This window comes from Gracilinanus agilis, chromosome 4 (genome assembly GCF_016433145.1).
Source record: "Gracilinanus agilis isolate LMUSP501 chromosome 4, AgileGrace, whole genome shotgun sequence".
Classification (NCBI taxonomy): domain Eukaryota; kingdom Metazoa; phylum Chordata; class Mammalia; order Didelphimorphia; family Didelphidae; genus Gracilinanus; species Gracilinanus agilis.
This window is the reverse complement of record NC_058133.1, coordinates 159,275,893-159,297,418: the sequence shown is the minus strand read 5'-3', so window position 1 is coordinate 159,297,418 and position 21,526 is coordinate 159,275,893. Positions and strand designations below refer to the sequence as shown.

Genomic DNA, 21,526 nt, shown 5'->3' with positions numbered 1-21,526 from the left:
TTTTTTTTATTTAAAATTTTTAATTTTTATTAAAATTTTAATTTAAAAATATATTATATTTATCTTTATTTTTTATATATTTTATATAAAATATAAAGAGAAAAACACAAATCATTAGTTGGAATTCTGAAAACACAAAACTGAATTTAGGGACAACTTTAAAGTCAATTTAAAAAATATATAGTTTTTGAGGACTTTTGGTGGTAAAAATTTGCAAACATTATGATCTGTGCTCTATCTAACTTGTTTGTGCTTCAACATAAAAGGCTGAGGGGAGGCATTATAGGCAGCCATCTAGAGTCCAACACACAGAGAGACACAAGGGGCATTTTTAAAAATTGCCTTTATTGATTGCATTTTTTTAATGCCAAAAAGTTCTGCAATCCACCACACACAAGTATTTGTTTTATTATATTAGGTCACATGTTTTACAGCAAATGCTAAAACGATCAAATGGAAAGTATACAGCAGTGGTTCCCAAACTTTTTTGGCCTACCGCCCCCTTTCCAGAAAAAATATTACTTAGCGCCCCTGGAAATTAATTTTTTTAAATTTTGATAGCAATTAATAGGAAAGATAAATGCCATCACTGTCCCCTGGATCGCTGCAGCATCCACCAGGGGGCGGCGGCGCCCACTTTTGGAATCACTGGTATACACAGAAAGGGTACACTCTTCAAATAAAAAGGGATGGTATGAGTGGGCATGAGTTCTAAACTTTCCCTAGGACACTTAAAATACCTTGCCTTCACTCTCCTCAAAGTCCATCCATCTCTCCTGGTCTTCTGAGCAGGAAGTAACCAGAACAAGTTACAGTCCCCAAGACTATTTCCAAAAAGAATGAGCTCACTCTCTCTTCTACTAAGCAAAGGTGGGAAGTTGAGTTATGAGGCCACGAAGGCATCAGCCATGGCTAAGAGCCCTCAAGAGAGTCCTCTACTTTTTTCTCCCATGTGGAAGCTGCCTGGGTAGCTGACAAATAAAAAGAAAGAGAAGTAGGACTTCTTGGCTGGCTGGTGATCCTGACTGGCCATTAGGCCTTGGCTGCTAAGCTGATTGTTCTTGAAAGGACGAGAAAACCTACAGAGACCTCTCTATGGAGAAGCAGAGTTTTGGTGTTGTTGGGATGAGGCTTTCCTTCTACATGTGCTTGCTTATGTTTTCTCTGCTTACAGGTACCCTCAGAGACACGTGGTAGGTCAGGTTTCTGGGTGAGCTGCCTGAGTTTTTAGGCAAAGAACCCCTGAGCATCTGAGTGATGATGTATCTCAAGGGTGAGAAACAGCATCTGGCACATGTGTGCCAGCATCACAGGACACAGACTCCCCTGGTCTGGGCTGGTCTGAATTCTTAAGATGGAGGGGACAGAATACTGATGACTGGAGCAGACAAAATATTTTTCCTGTGGTCTCTGCTGTTCTATTTGGGACTTGTATTTATTTAGCAACCATTCATCTAAGTCATACTACCTTCCCCAGTTAAACTAATTGTAACTCACAGAAAAGATTCCCCTAGAGCAATGCTCTAAAAATGACGATGATAAGAGTACTAATAATAACTAGCATTTATATAGTACTTTATGGTGTGCAAAATGTCTTACAAATATTATCTCGTTTCATCTTCACAACCATCCTTAAGACTTATTAGGCAGCTAGATGATACAGTGGATAGAGTCAGGAAAAATAGCTTAACCTGGGCAAATCTCTTAACCTCTCTTAGACTCAGTTTCCTTATCTGAAAAACAGAGATAATAATAGCACTTATCTTCTAGGATTACTATAAATATAAAATGAGATCATATTTTTAAAGTGCTTTGCAAATATTAATGTGTTACATAAATGCTACTATTGCCATTATTCCCATTTTATGGATTAGGAAATTGAGGGAAATAGAGGCTAAATACTTGCCTCAGGTCATACATTTAGTAAGTGTCTAAGGCAGGATTTGAATTTAGATCTTCCTAACTCTAGGTCTAGAAATTTGTCTACTAGTATCCCTTTATGACTAGCACCTCAATAGCATATGGTCATTTCTTTGGGAACTCAGCTAAAAAACACAAGATAAGCTTCATGAGAAGTTCCCTGGTGTTAGAAGCCAAAAAGAAAATCAATAATCAGAATAGTTTGCTTTTAACACTAGAGCTGTCCTCCAAGTGTCTTCTGAGGTTTGCCAAGTTGGAAGGGACTTCATGGTCTAGTTCTCTATACAACTTGGCCTATAAGTGGCCATCAAGCCTTCATTTGGAGTCTTAAAGCAGAGAAGTGGGGCCAAATAGTTCCTTTTTTAGAAGAGTGAAATTCATTGGAATCTTAAAACTACCAATCAATTAAGCCAATTACTCACTACTTTGAATAAAATGTGAATTCATTAACATTAGCATTTTAATTACCTGACATTTTGATCACTCGTACCACGTGTTTAAAGTTTCCATTTCTGGTAAGGAGAATTCCACATCACTTAGCCAACTAGAACCATTTCTAAAATTTTAGTTGCAGAGATATAGCAGAGATTCACATTCTGCTTATGTGACCCTTTGATTATATGCATGACCCTTGGATTTGCCCACTAATGCTTTCCAAAGTTACTCAAAGACAAACGGGAGATTTTCTTTTTATACTTTTATAGTATCCTTTTCTTCATTAATCCCTGGCAAATTTCTTGCCAAGTGCTTATGGTGATTAAGGAATAAAACAGAATGGCAAGCATGGATAGAAAGACAAAGGAAGACAAATGAGAAGATTTCAAGGACTAACAGAGTAAGTCCCTTATAAGACAGATGTAGCAAATTCATGGCCCATGGACTGCACATAGCCCTCAATGCTCCCAAATGCAGCTTATCCAACACAATGTAAATGGGAAATATCTAACAAAAAATAAAAATTTGATAAAACAAAGTAATAAAAAATTACACTTTAAAACCAAACCTATCTGGACCTTCAGGGATCTTTTCTTTTTCTTTTTAACTTATTTGTTTGATAGATCTGATTAAAAGAGATAAGGAAGGACATAATATCTTGCTAAAAGGTACTATAAACAATAAAGTAATAGCAATACTAAACATTTATGCAACAAATGGTATGGCATCCAGATTTTTAAAGGAGAAATTAACAGAGCATAAGAAGGAAACAGAAAGTATAACTATACCAGTGGGGGACCTCAACCTTCTCCCCTATCAGAACTAGACAAATCAAACCTAAAAATAAATAAGAAAGAAGGGAAGTGAATGAAATGTTAGAAAAGTTAGAGCTAATAGATGTCTAGAGAAAATTGAATAGGGATAAAAAGGAATATGCCTTCTTTTCAGCAACATATGGTACATATACAAAGATTGACCATGTACTAGGACATAAAAAAAACATTGCAAACAAATGCAGAAAAGCAGAAATAATAAATGCAACTTTTTCAGATCATAAAGCAATAAAAATTATAATTAGTCTGGGTTCATGGAGAGGCAAATTAAAAATTAATTGGAAATCAACTTATTTGTTTGTTGGTTACATCAAAATTCCCCAAATCCCCCAAATTCTCCTTGTACCATAGAAGGCATCACTGGATCAAAAAAAGTATATGTAAATTATATCTTTTGTGTTTCTATTTATTAGTTTCTTCTCTGGAGATAGAGTTCACAAGTTAGTCTTTAAATATTAAATTCCTATAGGTCTTGGTTCTACTCATTTTGCTCTTCATTATTTCATGTAGGCCTTTCCAAATTTAAAAAAAAAATAACTTGCTCATCATTTTTATTTCAGGGATTTTTAAATACAGATTAGTATACCATGATTATTTAAATTGATACCATTGTTATAAGATATAAAACATACATAATGTAAATTAGCAGGTGACCTATCAAAGGGCAGCAGATACAACTAGACCCCTCTTTTTCCTCCCTCTATCTAACTTTGGATATTCTAGTCAAGAAGGTTCCCTCTTGGATCTTTGCCTTGTCTGGATGGAGGGGTTTGAATAACTAAAATGAAACTATGAGCTATGTTGTATGGGGTTCCCCAAGATGGATAGGTTTGTAGTGCAGAGTTCTGAATAAAGGTGATCTACTGGAGAAGGAATTGGCTAACCATTCCAGCATTTTTGCCAAGAAAGCCCCACTGAGTGTTGGGATTGCTGTGCCATGGTCCACAAGGTCCCAACTGAACAAGAACAATTCAAGAAAGGTAGAATTGGAAGCCCACATGGACTGAAGAAAGTAGTTGCATGGTGGAGAGGCTTCTTCTTATTTGAAATACCCACAAAAGGGTTCCATCTAGAAACAGCTTCTCCCTGAAGTTAAATGAAGGCACTGAGCCCACCCCTTTCATCCTCAACCTCCAGGCAATAAAAAAGAGAGCTTTCCAACAAAATGGGACTGCTGGCAATGAAATAGAGGCTCTGATCTTGTATTCGGTCCCAACAGGTGGGAGTTCTGACCTGCTCCTTCCTCTCCCTCCAGCTAGATATTTTTAGCTGGCCTAATCCAGTAGTTAACTGAATGCCACCAGAGGTATTTCTTGCCTCACTTCACCCCACATAACAAACGTCCAGTCCTCTGTACCTTAGGGCTGGCTCTTCTTCACTCACCTCTGCTACCCTCTCCAGGAGGGGCTCCAGCCAGTGCTCGTTGCATTCACAGTGGCTGTCCAAGAATGTCAGGACTTTAGCTTGGGCTGCATCTGCCCCTCGGACCCGAGAGCGCATCAAGCCTGTGGGGGACAATTCAGAAGTTTGTCAGGGGAGAGAGCCTATATTCTTTGTGAAAAACGCCCAAAGTCATGTATCCCAGCAGACACCATCTCTACATCTCCCCCCACAAAACCTTTACAGCCCACTTGCAGAGCCAGAGGTTTCACACTCTGTGTCAGGCAGAAAGGATCGATACTTCCCTGTGGTCATCGAGACAGAAGACGGCTTGTAGCATTTTTTTTAAAGGTAAAGAGTCGACAGAACAACCGTCTTTAGAGAAAGGCTGTCACATAATTAAAGGCTGATGGATATATCAACAGAAACAGTAATTTAAAAAAAAAACTCTCTTGCAAAGAGCAAACAGAGGGTTTGCTCATTAACTGGGCTCAGAGACTTGTTATCTGCACACTTGAAGTGTTAATAACTGCTGATCTTTCAGAGTGCTAATTTAGTGATAGAAATTGCAAATTTTTCTGTTCTTCTAAGATTTAATGTATATCGGCCCATACATTATGTATATGTGCACTCGTACATGTATAAGACTCAATGATAAGACCCTTTTGCCATAACACAAAATCAATTATATTATGGGTCAAAGAAAGAGACTACAAGCTGTGCTGTAGAGCAGAGGTGTCAGACACAGGGCCCACTGCAAACAGCCCCAAACACTCCAGAGTACAGCAGGAACCCAATTAAAATGTAATTGGGAAATATTTACCAAAATAAATAAAAATACAATGAAACATAGATAATGCTCCATTACATTTACAAACTAAGTCAATCTGCAGCCCGTAGGGATCCTTACGTATGGATTGGTGGCTCCTGTTTCTATTCGATTTTGATATGGCTGTTTGGAGAACATTTCTTACTATTCCAGTCAATTTTTACACATCAGCTATACTTGTTCTCTGACCCCGCAGTCACAATGGATTTCTATCGTACATACTGTCCTTTGGATATCTTCCTAGTTGTGTGACTTAACCCCCATTGCCTAACCCTTATTGCTCTTCTGCCTTGGAACCAATACTTAGTATTGATTCTAAGATAGAAGGTAAAAGTTTTATTTAAAATAAAATGGATTTTCATTAATAAAAAAAAATTGAAATAAAATAAAAAATTAAAAAATAAAAATAGTGCTACTGATTCCCGATTGGAGAGGGCAGGAAATCACATGTTTTTAGTTATTTTGGTTTTGTTTGTTTTTTTTTTAATAGGGAAGATGCATTTTCACCAATTCTTCATTGGCCCACCTTGTGAATGAGGGCACACCTAGGTAAATGCAGTAGCCTCTGGTCACAGAACAAAGGGAAGGTCAGCTGGCTCCATGTGAGAGTCAAGTTCATGTCCTTTGTCTCAGGAACACCAAAAGCAAACCCACTGAGTTACCTGGACATATGTGCAAATACTGAGTATTTTATATGTATCTTACAGGTCTTGACCAGAATCTAATTGTCTTCTTGTTGACAGGGGCTCTCTCCCTGTTTGAATTATTGCCAACTCACTAAACTGTGAACAAATTTACACATTAAAATAGAAGTTTTTAACCTGGGACCCTTGAATTTGTTTTTTAAATAATGTGCCAACTGCATTTCAATATAATTGGCTTTCTTTGCAATCCTATGTACTTTATTTTATTCACTTAAAAATATGATTATGAGAAAAGGCTGGTAAATTCCACCAGACTGTCATAGGGTCTAGGACACAAAAACGGGTTAAGAACCCCTGCAGGGTTCTTCTGTCTAGATTGTTTGGACACGAAAACAAAGCATTTAATTGCAAAATTCTGGTTTTTTCTTTGGAAGGTGACCTGTTTCAAACAGGAGACAGGTTTGAGGCGATGACCATCAGGCGTACTTTTCAAACCAACAGCATTGATTAGGATATAGAGTTAATGAAGCCCATGTAAAAGGTTCAATCCATTTATGGACTAATTCAGTATCACATGGTAGGAGGAAAGAAAACAAACAAAAAATCCTTCTTCCTTGGCCATAGCGTTGACCTCTAATCCCAAATGGTTATCTTGCAGATGGGCACTAGGGGCCACAATGGGAAACAGAAGATGGAACATGTACAGAAAAATCACAGTGCCCTGGGGAAAAAAAATCTCAGTTCTGTCATCTTTGTATAAGAAAGACTTCCATAGAAAGATCTATGGCTAAAAGATTTCTCCAAACTATGAAGGAATAAGCTATCCAACCATCAAGCTCCCAAGCAGCTCTGAGAAATGAGCAGCTGACTGGATGTTAATTGCACAGTATTTTAAGCTTCCTCTCTAAATGGTTCAATGTTTTACTCCTGCCTTTGGAAAATCTTGCTTATGGCTGTCAATAAAGAATGTTCAATGATCCTAACGACTGTACAGGAAGATTGACAGCAGCTCGTAAGGCAGGAGTTTGTAAAACAGAAAAATCAAGCAAATGGGAATGTACTTTCCTTTCTTCAGATGGGTCACTTTCGCCTAGCTGTCAAACTCAAATTCTATTTATTGTTATCAGATGCCTAAAGCATGAAGTTATTAGACTTTACCATTTCTAAATCTGGTGAGTTTTCATCTAAATTCTAATACCTAAGGGACTACTGACTAATCAAGGCTCTCCATATAAAGAGGGACAATTTTCCAACAAAGAAGGGAAATCCAAATAGAATTGTTTTCATAATTAAGAGTGAGGTTTTAATATGCAACGTAGTAAATTTTTCATGTATTTACTAGATTTATAAATAGTTTGGGGTACTCTTCACAGATATAGACCAGGCAGAGGAAGTCATGATGAGGTTATTTTTTTAAAGCTAAAATATGTTGAGTCTAATAATAACTAAAAAATCAGATATAATTACACTTTGTTGATAACACAAAGCAGACAAAGTATCATGAAAGAGATTAGGCTATTTACAAAAATAAATTAAGAATAAACAATATACCAGCTAGGAAACTCAGTGAATTGAGAGCCAGGTCTAGAGACGGGAGGTCCTGGGTTTGATTTTGGTCTCAGACACTTCTTAGCTCTGTGATCCTGGGCAAGTCACTTAAGTCCCATTGCCTAGCCCTTGTTGGCACTCTTCTGTTTTAGAACCAATACATAGTATTGATTCTAAGATAGAAAGTAAGAGTTTAAAAACAACAATGATGATAAATAATCTACCTTCTCGTCGATCATTTCTAAGAACCCGGACTTTCTCAATCTTCCCCAACAGAGCACCATCCTCAGCTGAAAAGGAAAAAAAAAAAAAACAATAAAAAACAAGAAGATTTTAAGACTGATTTTTATAAAGATGGAAAGATGTGCTTTATTCCATGCATAATCAATTGTTGATTATCTAAGGGCTGCTGAAGAGTCTATATATCATACAGGTACATTCTCTGACCTAATACTCTCCCATTTGGCTATTTTACTTTTGATTTTATAGCAAAGGAGAAAAAAAATAAGTACAGTACTTACGATCATTACTGTAGTCATCTACCAATATGATTTCTTTTATAAGATGGGGGGGACTTTTCTTAAGCACACTGAAAAGGGAAGGAAAAAAAATAAAACAGAGTCTTCCATGGGCATGGAATTTATTGGTTCTGAAATGATCCTCCCATCTCCATTCCCATCCAACAACTATGGATCAAACGGTTCCTTTTGAAGGAAGGCATCATTAGAATACCTTACCTGACTACAGTTCTCAGCAAGGCTGATCTGGCTTCATTGTGAAAAGTGATGACCACACTGGTAGCAGGCAAGTCTACTCGCCATTGCTTTCGCTGACACCTGAAAATAAAGAGAAATAATGATCATCAGTATTCCACAAGATGTAAAAATAAAACCAAACTCTTACTTCCTGACTTAGAATCAACACTGTGTATTAGTTCCAAGGTAGAAAAGTGGTAAGGATTAGGAAATGGGGTTGTGACTTCCTCAGGGTCACACAGCTAGGAAGTGTATGAAGGCCAAATTTGAACCCAAGAAATCTTATATTAAGCTTTCCTCTTAATCCAATAAGTTTTATCTAGCTGCCCTCCTATACCATAAGATAGTAATAATTTAATAAAGGTAATAATAGGTTCATCCAGCTAAGAAAGATGATCACTATTGGATTTCACATTTATAAAACTTCTTCCTATAACTTTTCCAAGGCAGAGGAAGTCATGATGAGGTTATTTTTTTAAAGCTAAAATATGTTGAGTCTAATAATAACTAAAAAATCAGATATAAGAGGAAAAAGAATGTTTGTTAATAAAGTAGGACTTCCTTCTGTTTGGGGGCATTTCTACTTTGAACATATCCTATATGGTATTTGGTTCTTCATGAAAATACCAGACAGATCACAGATCACAATTTCTATTCTGGCCAACTAAGGTGTATATTTCCCTTTAATCCGTGATGACATGACCGGATTCCTAATCATACTGCTAAATTGAGGGGGAAAAGTGAAGGTGATTGATGAACAGAAATTTGACATTCTAATCAATATTGATAGAAGAAATAGAGTACTTTCAACCCAAATCAACATTTAAATGTCAGACCAAGGAACAAGCCTACTTAGATGTGGATGTAGAACTCTGCTACGGCCAGAAAATTAAAAAATCAAGTATCGACAAATATGGAGACATTTGTTTTATCATTAACATCCTCATCCATAGGATAACAGTAGAGTAAAAGCATTTGGCTTTTGTGTGTAATAGTTTGGAGGATAATACATTATTAATGTGTTTTTAGTTTAAAAAAAAAGTTCTGAGATTTACCTTCCATTATAAATATGCTCTGATGCACCACTGTAGCATGGAGGAGAGCCTGAGTGGTCAAAGGTTATGCTAGAATAGTACAAGCTTATCTTCCCAATTAGCAAGACTTCAAGTACTGGCTGGCTGGTTGGCAATGTATTTCTAATGGGCAAGTGCCAACTTTCCTAAATTTAGAAATGGTCCATCCCCAGAAAGTTAGCTATGAAACGATGGATTTCTGTCATTGTCAAAACCCCATAAATAAGATCTACTACAGCAAGAAGGACTTGCGAGCTGCATTAGAGAAAAGAGTACCTGCTTTGATGAAATCAGAGATTTGTTGGAGTCCTTGAAATTCATCAATAGATGATGCCACATAGGAAGGAAAGAGTGAATAATATCAGCCGGTACAAATCTCCCTCTTGAATCACCTAAGTCAATCGCCCTAAGTGGGTTTTGCAGATTATGGATGGTGCTTAATAAGCTTCTTAGGTAAAAAGAAAAGATCTAATGATGTCTGGGAAGGTTTCAGTCAATCTAAGGGAAAAAGGGACAGGAGAAGTGGAAGGAGGGAATTTCTTTTTTTTTTTTAAACTCTTACCTTTCATCTTAGAATCAATACTGTACATTGGTTCTAAGGCAGAAGGAGCAGCGAGGGTTAGGCAATGAGAGTTAAATAATGTACTCAAAGAGTTAGAAAGTGTCTGAGGCTTGATTTGAACCCAGGATCTCTTATCTCTAGGCCTGACTCCCAATCTATTCAGTCACCTAGGTGACCAAATGAGGGAAATGGTTTTCATGATGTCTACTATAGAAAAAATAACTTGAGGACAGCATTTTGAGAGCATTAGGCAGGATCAATGATGGCAATGCTCTCACTATGTACTACCAATATGGGAAAGGAAGCAGACATGAATCCCACATACATGAATGAGGTAAATGATCCTAGGAATCTTTTACCCTAGTGAATTAATTTTCCTGAAGACCACTGAGTGATACAAGAAGGGGGTGGGAGGGAGACAGCCAGCTGCAGGTTGCCAAGAGTTATTCACCTTTCTTCTAGTTTGTCATAATTCAGTGTGAGTATTTTTGCCAGTATTTTTTATAACTATTTACAGTATTTTACAAGGGGTTAATAGCAACTCAGATGTACTGAAGAAGGAAGGAAAAAACTTCCACATGACCAAAAATTAGCAGAGGATTCTCTCCTCCAGTGCCTAATCATAGGAAGGCAACCCTCAAAGGTCTGGACAGATTTAAGGATAAGACGATATCTATGATTTAAATAAATGAGAGTTGGGAAACAAAAGGCTGTTAAAGGAGTAGGAATTATCTTTTGAAATCAGACAGGACCAAGAAATATTTAATCAGCAAAGAATAACAGTGGTCATTCTAAACAGGTGCTTGGACAATACCCAGCAAATTTCTATGCATGACTGCACCTTAAAGGAAAATGTATAGCAGACCCCGGCTAATGTGCACTAATGACTGGGAGATCTCCTTCAGATGAGCAAATTTTGCAAATTAGCGAGAGAAGCAGCACAATTAAAAAGCAATAACGCCAGGATCATGGAATGGGCTTCTTCTGTTTATTTAGCTGTGTGGGTAGCTTGGTTTTAATTAATCATGAGAAGGAGGCATAATGTACCACTAGTCACTCTTGGTTAATAAAAAAAATAAAAAGGAATCTGGATTGAATGTTGTACCACATTATAGCTTCTGGCCACTAAATTGTACTGGAAAGTAAATGCATGGGTTAGCTTTCTGAGTGAGAATCAGCATACTGGTAGATTAAATAAGCAAAAATCTGCAAGGTTCAACTATAAACCAATTAACCACAGAAAAGTCATCTAAAAGGAGCCAATCTATGATATTAATAGGATAAGAATTTCATATTATGAGGGGGCTGAAATATCCAGCACAATTGGGTCCCACTTAGCACAGTGGGAAGTGGTAAGATGAGTGGGCTCTAAACAGAATGATTTACAAAATGTGGGCTTAGACATCTGCATTGGAATTAAAACAGAGAGAAGAGTATTTTTCATGCCAAGAGCATACAAAGTTGACCCAATCAACCTCATATTCTTTCATTCTTATTCTGTCCCTGTAGGGGACCACAGCTTCAATGAGTAACTGAAAAGTCAGGAGGTACTAACTAACTCTCGTTGCATTGTTCAGAAGACACGAAGCTTGTATTACACTTGGCAATCTTTTATTTTCTGTGTGTGCATGCACGTGAGCTGTTTGGGTGCTCAATCACTCTAGCCCTCTTTCACAGATGGACGGTCCAAATCTGTTTCTTCTACTCATGAATTATTAAAATATCCAGAGGTAAGACTCATGTGTTGGATATAGCCTTAAGGGAGGATTTGTGAAAATACCTGTCCCAGTGGAAAAGAATTCAAGATGGAAAGGCATGGATGAGTTGCTATCTGTACCAGTGCAGGGAGTGCTTATTTTGATGAAATCATTGAGCCACAGCACCACAGATTTAGAGATGGAAGGTACTTTTTAGGTCATCTAGTCTTCATTTTATAAGGGGCAAAAGGATTTTTCCAGGATCCCATAGTAGGTTGCAAGGATGAGATTTGAACCCCTGTCCTCTGCCTCTAAATCTAGTACTCCTTCCATTGCATTATGTTGCCTCCAAAGTGTTAAATCACATTCATATGTGCACATATTTGCCTCCTTTGAGAGATCTGCCACTTACGTATGCAACTGTGTACTCAGTTTTGCTAGGGACTGTCAGATGTAAATTATAGTGGTCATTTCATTTAAATGGGAGAGAGAAAAGGATAGGAAAGAAGGCCATTCATGTCATAACAATTAAGTTAGTTAGACATTAATTTTTTAAAAATCACTTTGGCTAATAGAGCATACATGTACGTGCACGTGCATGCACGCACACACACACACACACACACACACACACACACACACACACACAGAGCTTTAATATCCAGCCAAAATTGTCACTGGCTGTGGAAAACTTCTTTATGATGATAAAAAGAGGCTGAAGAATGGCACATTTATCAGTTAAACAGAGGTATCCCTGACAACCAGTCTTCATCATTCTGTAGCCAGGAAAAGAATGTTTAATAGGAGGGGCAACAATGAATCCTGGTAATTTGACAGAAAGCAGAGTCTAGCTCATATTCACTTTTATACCTGAGCCTTCTTTAATGGTAACTGTTGGTTATTAGAAGTCAGCAGGAGCAAAAGCTTATCATCAGTTCTGCTCTTTGGTGCCAAAGGAAGAAAAATGATTGGTCTAATTTCAGGGTTTAGGGACTGCTTGTCAATGATATCTGAGTGATAACTAACAGAGCTATACCTAGGAATTCTGGTGCCTGGGGAAAATTCAGTGTAGAGGGAAGGGAGGAAGTGGCAGGCATGGAAAGAGATGCCAGGCATGGGCTATAAGACCCAGTGGAAGAGACCTTGGGATGGTGGCCTGGGGCTAGGTGAGGGAACAGGAGCACTTGTGACGTGTGGGACTGCTAGGCTGGAAGTCAACTATGGGAAGGAAATCCTCCCCTTCCTAATCCTCCACAATAGTGATTCCCAAAGTGGATGCTACTGCCCCCTGGTGGGTGCTTCAGTGATCCAGGGAGCGGTGATGGCCACAGGTGCATTTATCTTTCCTATTAATTGCTATTAAAATTTTTTAAAAAATTAATTTCCAGGGGGCTAAGTAATATTTTTTTCTGGAAAGGGGGCGGTAGGCCAAAAATGTTTGGGAACCACTGCTCCACACTATGTTTGAGTTCTGGTGCAAATCCTTAGTCTCCCTGTAAAACCGGTGCCTAATTATTTGGTGCTAGCAATTACACTATGTTTTATTTTTAACACTGAAATGTCAAGATCATTTCCAAAAATACATTACATGTAAAGAGAATTAAATGATGGAATTTGAGCAATTAAGTACATTTTAATAAACATTTCTTAAATTCTTAGTATGTACATGGCACTGGGCTAAGAACTAGGGATAGAGAATCTGCTATTAAGGAACTTATAAATGATGAGAGGTTGGCATAGGAGAGGAGACATTCACATAAATATAACCATGAAAAAAGAAAATGTTGGGAGAACCCTAAAGAGGGACTCATGGTGTTCATTAGGGGACAGAGTGGGAAAGGCTTTCTGGAGAAGGAACCACCTGAGTTTCAAGAACTTGGCTCTTGAAGGAATGGAGGCATTTCGACAAGCAGAGATGGATTGGGTGGAGTGTTCCAGATACTGGAGAAAGTACGTATGGCAGCCATACAGCAGAGGAAGCAGTTAGGCTGGAATGTGTGAACAGTAGTAATGTGAGATGTCTGGAAATTTAGGCTAGATCCAGATTGTGAAGGGTTTCGAATGCCAGGATCAGGAGTACATCCTTGATTTGATAGCCAATGACAAGGCACTTGTGGTTTCTGAGAGGAAGAAGGACATGATTATATATCAGCACAGTGCCTGATGCATAGTAAGCACTTAATAAAATTGTATTTGAATTGAATTGAATATGATCAGAACCGTGAGTTAAAAGGATTATATAAACAGTAATGTGAAGAATGGGTTGAATAAGATATAAGAAAGGGGTTCTTTTTTTTTTAAACCCTTACCTTTTGTTTTAGTATCAATTTTTAGTCAGAAGATCAGCAAGGGCTAGGCAATGGGAGTTAGGTGACTTGCCCAGGAGCACACAGCTAGGAAGTGTCTGAGACCAAATATGAATCCTGGTCCTCTTGATTCCAGGCCTAGCATTCTGTCCACTGTGCTACATAGCTGTCCCAATAATATGAGATTTTTATTCTGGAGTTTATTAATTTGTTTAAAACAAACACACACACAGCAGTTAGGTGGCTCAATGATCAATTCTAAGACAGAAGGTAAGGGCTTAAAAACACACACACAAAATTATATTTCAACATAATTACCCTTATAATCCTGTGTATTTTATTCATTAAAAAAATTATTGTAAGAAGTCCATGGGAGTCACCAAACTGCCAAAGGGGCCTGGTACAAAGAGCCCCCTGGTCTAAGTGAAAAGGGAAGAAGGTCTACATGGAGGTAGTTGTAGTAAAAATGAAAACGGACAGATTTTAAGAGATGTTACTGAGGTGTGCTTAACAGGATATGGCAGGGGATTGGATACATGGAATGATGGTGAAAGGAAGAATTAAGGGTGACTGATAATATGAGCCTGAGTGCCTGGGTTGATGAAAGTGCTATCAGGAGAAATAGAAGAGTTAGAGAGTTGAAGGATTGGGGGAAAAGAAAAGAAAAGAAATCTAGTTTTGGTTTGCTTAGCTTGGGGTACTGCCAAGACACCCAAACAGAATGGGAGAGAGAGGGACAGAAAAAGATTTGGGAGATGTTTGCATAGAAATGGTATGTGATGTCATGGGAAATAGATGACTTGGCCCCAAAGTCACTTTTTGCAGAAACCCTTTCTTGGTCCTCACTCCCTATTAGAGACTTCTTTGCCAAGGTTACTATCTTCATTTTGCATTTTTGTAGTTTTGTCTCCAGTTAAAATGGAAGTTCCTCAAGTGCCGAGACTACTTCCCTTTGGTTTTTGTATTCCTAGCACCTAGCATGGTGCCTGGCACACAGCAAATGCTTAATAAATGCCTACTGAGTGAATAATTTATAGTAAAGATATTTAAGGGAGGTAAAAAAGAGAGAAGAGCCAAGAACAGAATCCTGAGAGCAACCTACATTTAAAAAGAGGAAGGAGAAAGAGGAATTGACAAATGAAACAGAAAAGGGTCAGTCAGAAAAAGAAAGAGCTAAGAAAATGCAGAATATAGAAACAAAGGAAGGAGCTGGTCCACAGGTCTAGACTACGATGCTGGTCCACAGAACAGTGACTTGGTTTTCCCTCTTATACATCACCCTTTGATTCTAACGATGGGATGAAATATGGCTTTGAAAGGTCCACCATGTCAAATGCAGTAGAGAAGTCAAGGAGAAGACAACAAAGGGGCTATTGGATTCTGCAATAAAGATTATTAATGACCTTCAGAGAGAGCTGATTCAGTGGAGTAGTGGAGATGGAAGGAAGACTTCAAGGGGTTCAGGAGTGACTACAGAGTAAAGAAGTCTAGGTTAAGATCTATCAATGGTCTTCTAACACCCTAGTAATAATTCCTCAAAGATCCTCTAGAAATCTGATTTCCTTGACCAATCTTCTCAACAAGCAAGATGCTGAAACTGTCCTTACAAATTCACGCACACTCCCAGTCTAAAACATTACATGAATGTTAATGTTAATCCATCTTTTTTGGTCCTTTCCTCAGCTTCCTACCTGTTTCCTTTCCCAGCCCCCCCCCCCATTATTCTGTCTGCCATTTCTTCAATTTAAGGACCAATTAGCTGCTTTATCTGGCTCATGCCCTTTGGCTTTCCTCCTTTCTCTAGTAAGTATACTTCCATCTAAAGACAGGAAAAAAAAACGAAAGAAGGAGGAACTTAATTATTCATAATTATTCATTTTTTCTGCTTGTTGGTAGCAATGGCAAACGGTTTGGAGGAAAGGATGGCAACAGATGACTAAAATGAGTTCTGTGAATTTCCATTACTTAAGCTGCACCTTCTTCCCAATTACCAATGATAATTGAGAGATGGTTCTGTATCTGAATTTGTTTGATTGGTCGTCCTGTGTGTCCATGTTTTAGGTGGAGATAAGGAAGAAGTAAACAGGGAAGAGAAGAGGCAAGTGTAAAAGCATAATTAGACGTCATTATTGGCAGAGAAAACTAGTTGCTTCCCACACACAATGGCTTCATTCAAAGTAGGCATAGCCCAGTTGGAAGTGATTTTGTCCACTCACGTTATTGCTGCCAGTGTGGTACCATGGACTGTGCAACTCATCTCTCAACTTTCTCTAAACCATCACTGCAATGGCATTGAGGAAATTTAAGAACTCTTCAGAGAAACCAGTTTAAAAGAAGTACCTAAGAAGTGGTCAAAGATAAAAATTTTTACCATTTTTTATGTCCTGGACCCCTTCGGCAGTCTGGTGAAGCTTATGGACCCCATTTGGGAATAAGGTTTTTAAATACATAAATTATAATAGCGTTACAAAGGATATCGATTATGTTGAAATAAAATTGTCAAAATATTAAAAGGACAAATTAGGGCTCCCTGAAATATATCAACAGACCCCTTGGGAGGGGCAGAGGTCTGGTCTAAGAATCCTTGGTCTAAGAGAAAAGATATTCTCCTTTCCACTCTCTCTTCTCTCCCCTTCCCCCCAGAGGCTATCGTATTGCTAGGCAACTCTCAGGTATGAAGGCAAGAACTGGACTTCTCAGTTTAACTGTCTCTCTGTTGAGATTGTCTCCTGGAGCTAGGGCCTGTGTCTATCCAATTTATTCTGGTATAATCCCTAGCATGGTATCACATACAGAAGGTATTTCGTCAATATTATTTGCTGCTAATGATTTTAAATCCTCTCTGCCACAACATTATTATTGTGGGTCTTCCAACAGTCCTCTTCATCAATAACCATGACTGGTCACTTGGCAGCCCCAGGATCCTGAGCATTGTATACAACTCAAACAAATTCTATTTATTAAAACACTGAAAATGTGAAAAACAGAATATCCTGAGAGAGGAAACAAAAGAAACAAAATGGTATCCCTGCCCTCAGAGAGCTTAGAATCCCGCTACATGCACAGGCCAACTCAACAACTGACTGAAGAACATTAAAGGGCAACATGCCATGAGATGGATACTGGATATTATAGTCAGAATATATAAACTCTGGGCAGTAAGTGAACCCGATATGCCATTTAAGTTCTCAGTTTATGCAGCTATAACATGGAATATTAATGCTTATCCTACCTAGCTCAAAAGGGTGCTTTGGGGAAAGAGTTTTGTAAACTTCCAAGTGCTACACGTGGAAATGTGAGTTATTATTATTACCACTTGTCCCTAATCATTGTGCTTATAATCTAGGCATCTTCAGTACATTTTTGGAAAACAGGACACCTTCTACTTAGGAGGGGTTGGTTCATACTAGGAAGGAAAAGCAATTCAACTAACTAATCACGAGATGTCTTTGTTAAGAATGCAGAGGACACGAGGCAGCTGGGGCACACAATGGAAAGAGCACCAGGCATGGAGTTGAGAGGTCCTGGGTTCAAATCTGGCTTGAGATGCTTCCTACCTATGTGACCCTGGGCCAATTACTTAACCCTAATTGCCTAGCCCTTGCCACTCTTCTGTTTTAGAACTGACACTAAGATAGAAGGTAAGGGCTTAAAAAAATGAAGGGGACAGTAACTCTTTAAAAACAAACAATCAAAAAACCCCTTCATTTTCTGTCTTAGAATCAATACTGTGTATTGATTCCAAAGTAGAAGAGCAGTAAGGGCTAGGAAATGGGGGGTTAGGTGACTTGCCCAGGGTTACACAGCTAGGAGGTATCTGAGATCACATTTAAACCTAGGACTTCCTATGTCTAAGCCTGTCTCTCAATCCACCGAGCCCCTCAGCTGCTCTAAGTAAATCTCCTAGTGCACAATATTCTAGGAAATAGCTGGCATGGGATCTAACCCACAGGGTCTATGCCAATGATGGAGCAGCAGGGGAAATGGTACCTTCACTTATTTCTTGTGTGGAGAGCCAATTTCAGGTTTCCAGCTATGATAGAGCACTTAAAAGTGTGTCTGCAAGTCACTACATGCTCTCAATGGGTTATAATGAAACAAATCAAGACATAAGACCTGAAAACAACTAGTGGGGTCAATGTGAGGCAGTAAATAAACCAGGTCAGGAAATTAAAAAGAAAGAAAAATAAAAATTAGCTCTAAGCTATTACAATCATCTCCCTGGTTTCCTTTTTCTTTGCTTGTATTGATGATTAGCTGAGAGCTGATAAAAAAGAGCTTTGGGAATACAACACACAAATCAAGATGCTGTCTTATCTGGAAATATTTTCATTATCATTATTATTATTAAGACTTTATCATTAAAGGTCTTCATAAAGGATCTTTTGTTTGTTTTAAGACAGCTTTCTTAAAAAAAACTTTAAGATAGGTTTTACTTTAAAGGGACAGGAGAGGTTCATTTATTTATTTTTCTAAACCTTTACCTGGTATTTTAGTATCAATTCTAAGACAGAAGAGCAACAAAGGCTAGGCAATTGGGGTAAAGTGACTTGCCCAGGGTCACAAAGCTAGGAAGTGTCCGAGGCCATATTTGAACCCAGGTCCTCCTCATTCAAATCCTGATGCTCTAGCCACTGTGCTACCTAGCTACCCTACTTGTCTTTTTATTTTTATGATTTTTTTATTGAATATTTTGCTTAGCCAGAGGCAGAGATATCAATTTTTGTTTTTAAAGAATATTTTGCTTAGCCAGAGGCAGAGATATCAAACTGGCAAATGAGAGTCCCTGCCCTCAAGGAACTTACACTCAAATTGGGGTGCTGACATGCAAAGAAATATGTATAAAAAGCAGCTATAGACAGGAAACCTAAGAAATAATGAACAGAGGAAAGGTACTAGGATGAAGAGGGCTCGGGGAAGGCTTCTGGAAAAAGATGGAATTTTAGATGGGTCTGAAAAGGAAGCCAGGGAGATTGAATAGTGAGAGCAGAGGAGAGAGCATGGCAGAAGGCAGAGAGTATGCCTGGAGTTGAGAGGCGGAGCATTGGGCTCATGGAACAGCCGAGAGGACAGGGTCACTGGATCCAAGAGTACACATCTAGGAGGAAGGCTGGAAAAGTGGGAGCAGGCTGGGTTGTAAAGCATTTTGAGTGCCAAAAAGATCATTAGTGGGTCAACAGGCATTTAATTAAGAGCCTCTGCTGTGCTGGGTAGTGTGCTAGGCACTGGAGACTTAAAGAAAAGAAAAGATAATCTCTGCTCTTAAAGAACTTCAAGTGTCATGGGGAGACAAGATGCTAAAAGTGATGTTCAATCTGGAGAGACTCTTCAGAGTGGGGGCAGGTCCTAGAACAACCCTCCTGCCCACCTCAAGTCCAGTAGGATAGTGGCCAAGCCCAGATCATGAGAGTTTTAAGCATTCCATAGGAACAGTTTAAAAGCTTTGGACCCAGCTGGTCATTGGAAAGGGGTCAAATGATGGTCTCACCTCCTTAGGGTGTCTTGAAACAGGATCTGGGCTTGCCTCACCTCACTTCCAAGAGCACAGAATCGGGAGAATCCATGGGCCATTCCGGTGACCTGTGTGTGTTCTCTCTAGTCCCCTTCCTCATCGTCCTCTCCATCTAGGCTACTGATGGCTTACCAAAAGGCTCAAAAGATTAGCTTTTCGCACCCTGATATACAAAGCTATTTGCAAAGTGGTTGTTTTGGGTTTTCTATGTGGGTTCTTTCAAAGTCATATTTTATACCATCATTAGAGTCAGAGCGTGATTTAGAAGGGGTGAAACTAAGTAGCTGTTGTGTAACGTTTCTTTAATTAAAAGCACACACTCTCCCTAATCCTCCAAACAGTGATAATGGCATAATATTCCACCTAATCAACTCATTTCTGATCAACCCTAATAGCCCAAGAGCTGATTCTACAGCGCTCTTTTAAATCTGAAGAGAACCAAATCCCAAGATACTTAAAATCTCTGCAGGACCCATCTGAAATTAAGCTGCTTAAAATCTTGTTGGTGAGAGATTTGAATAAGTCTCATTAATCAGGGAAGTCTGTCTCTCTTCTAAATTAACAGAGCTAGAAAATGCTCATATAGCAGGACCTCTTAAAATGTCATTTATGATGCAACACTGGACAAGAGTGAGCTTTGGGGGAAGACAAATGGCGAAGTGGCTTCGTGATTGAGTCAGATGTAGAGGTGGGAGATTCAAATCTGGTCTCAGACACTTCTTAGCTGTGTAACCCTCAGTTAGTCAGTTAACCCCATTATCTAGTTCTTACCACTCTTCTGCCTTGGAATCAATATTCAGTATTGATTCTAAGATGGAAGGTAAGGGTTTAAAAAAAAAAGTAGTAAAACAAAACAGCTATCCTTATATCACAAGGAACCCAGGCCTGTCTACTCTGTACTTTACTCCCTTTGAAGTCCTCTAATCCATTTGAAAAGCCAGGGCTTCTGGGGAAAGCAGTCCCAGCCCCAGCAAGCTTCCTTTACAGAAATAAAAAATGACATTACATTACCACAAGGTTCTCATGTTTATATTCTCTTTTTCTCTCCTTTTTCTCCCTCTTATTTCTTCCTTCTTTCATTTCTCTCTCTCTCTCTCTCTCCCCCCCACCCTTTTTCCCTCTTGTCTTCTTTCTCCTTCCCTCCCTCTTTCTCTCCCTCTCTCACCTCCTCTCTCCCTCCTCCCTCCTTCAATTCCCCACCCCACTGCAAGACCCTAGCAGTTCCAGCACCTATAAATTCAATTGAACACATATTTATTAAATGTGCATACATAAATAAGTCAGTGAAAAGCATGACCAAAGTAAATGTCAGGGAAAGGGATCAGGAAAGGCCATGGGAAGGAGACAGCACCTGAACTGAGTTTTAGAAGGATGGGCTTTCTTACAAGGCCACAGTGGGGAGGGAATGCTTTTTAGGCATTAAATACAGAAGCCAGGCATGGTAAATCTTCTCCAGAGAAAAGCTAATAATGGTAGGCCAGTATGCATTAAAAACACAGAATACATATGGGAAAATAGTCCTTACGTGTATATGTATGTATACTACCTGAAGAAGGGGAAAAAAAAACACGAGCTTATACCTGATCCTTTAAATAATCCATCATTAGTTGGAATGAAAGTCTTCTCTTATTCTAAGAACATTATCTGCCCATCACTTTTTAGTGACTACATTTTAACCAGAAACTTTTTCAAGAGACAATCAAGAGCTATTGAAAGTTGAAAAGATAATAACCCTTGTTAGAACTGACAAAGACATCCCACAACCCACCTCAACACATTTCAGACATTACTTGTTGCTTACCACTCTAGCATGAGACCTTCTTGTAGAAATCAACCACACACACACACACACACACACTATATATATATGTGTGTGTGTATATATATTTATATGTATATATATGTATGTATGTATGTATATACATATATATACATATATTCAACTCTAAATTGTAGAACACTATCTATTATTCAGGCCACTTTTTTTCTGCTACCTCATAATCACAAATCATGATCTTCACAGAATGGGGAG

The 21,526-nt window shown here is 38.6% G+C and overlaps 1 protein-coding gene across 1 annotated transcript in view; it reads right to left on the bottom strand.

The window, feature by feature from the left end:
* Window positions 1–21,526, bottom strand: part of GALNT2 (polypeptide N-acetylgalactosaminyltransferase 2) — a 266,740-nt gene that overhangs the window by 58,368 nt on the left and 186,846 nt on the right. The window contains exons 4-7 of the mRNA XM_044674552.1: window positions 8,327–8,425; window positions 8,111–8,178; window positions 7,814–7,879; window positions 4,568–4,693 (exon numbers count right to left, since the gene is read on the bottom strand). Of these exons, the coding sequence (XP_044530487.1) occupies window positions 4,568–4,693; window positions 7,814–7,879; window positions 8,111–8,178; window positions 8,327–8,425 (359 nt within the window). The remainder of the gene's footprint in view (window positions 1–4,567; window positions 4,694–7,813; window positions 7,880–8,110; window positions 8,179–8,326; window positions 8,426–21,526) is intronic.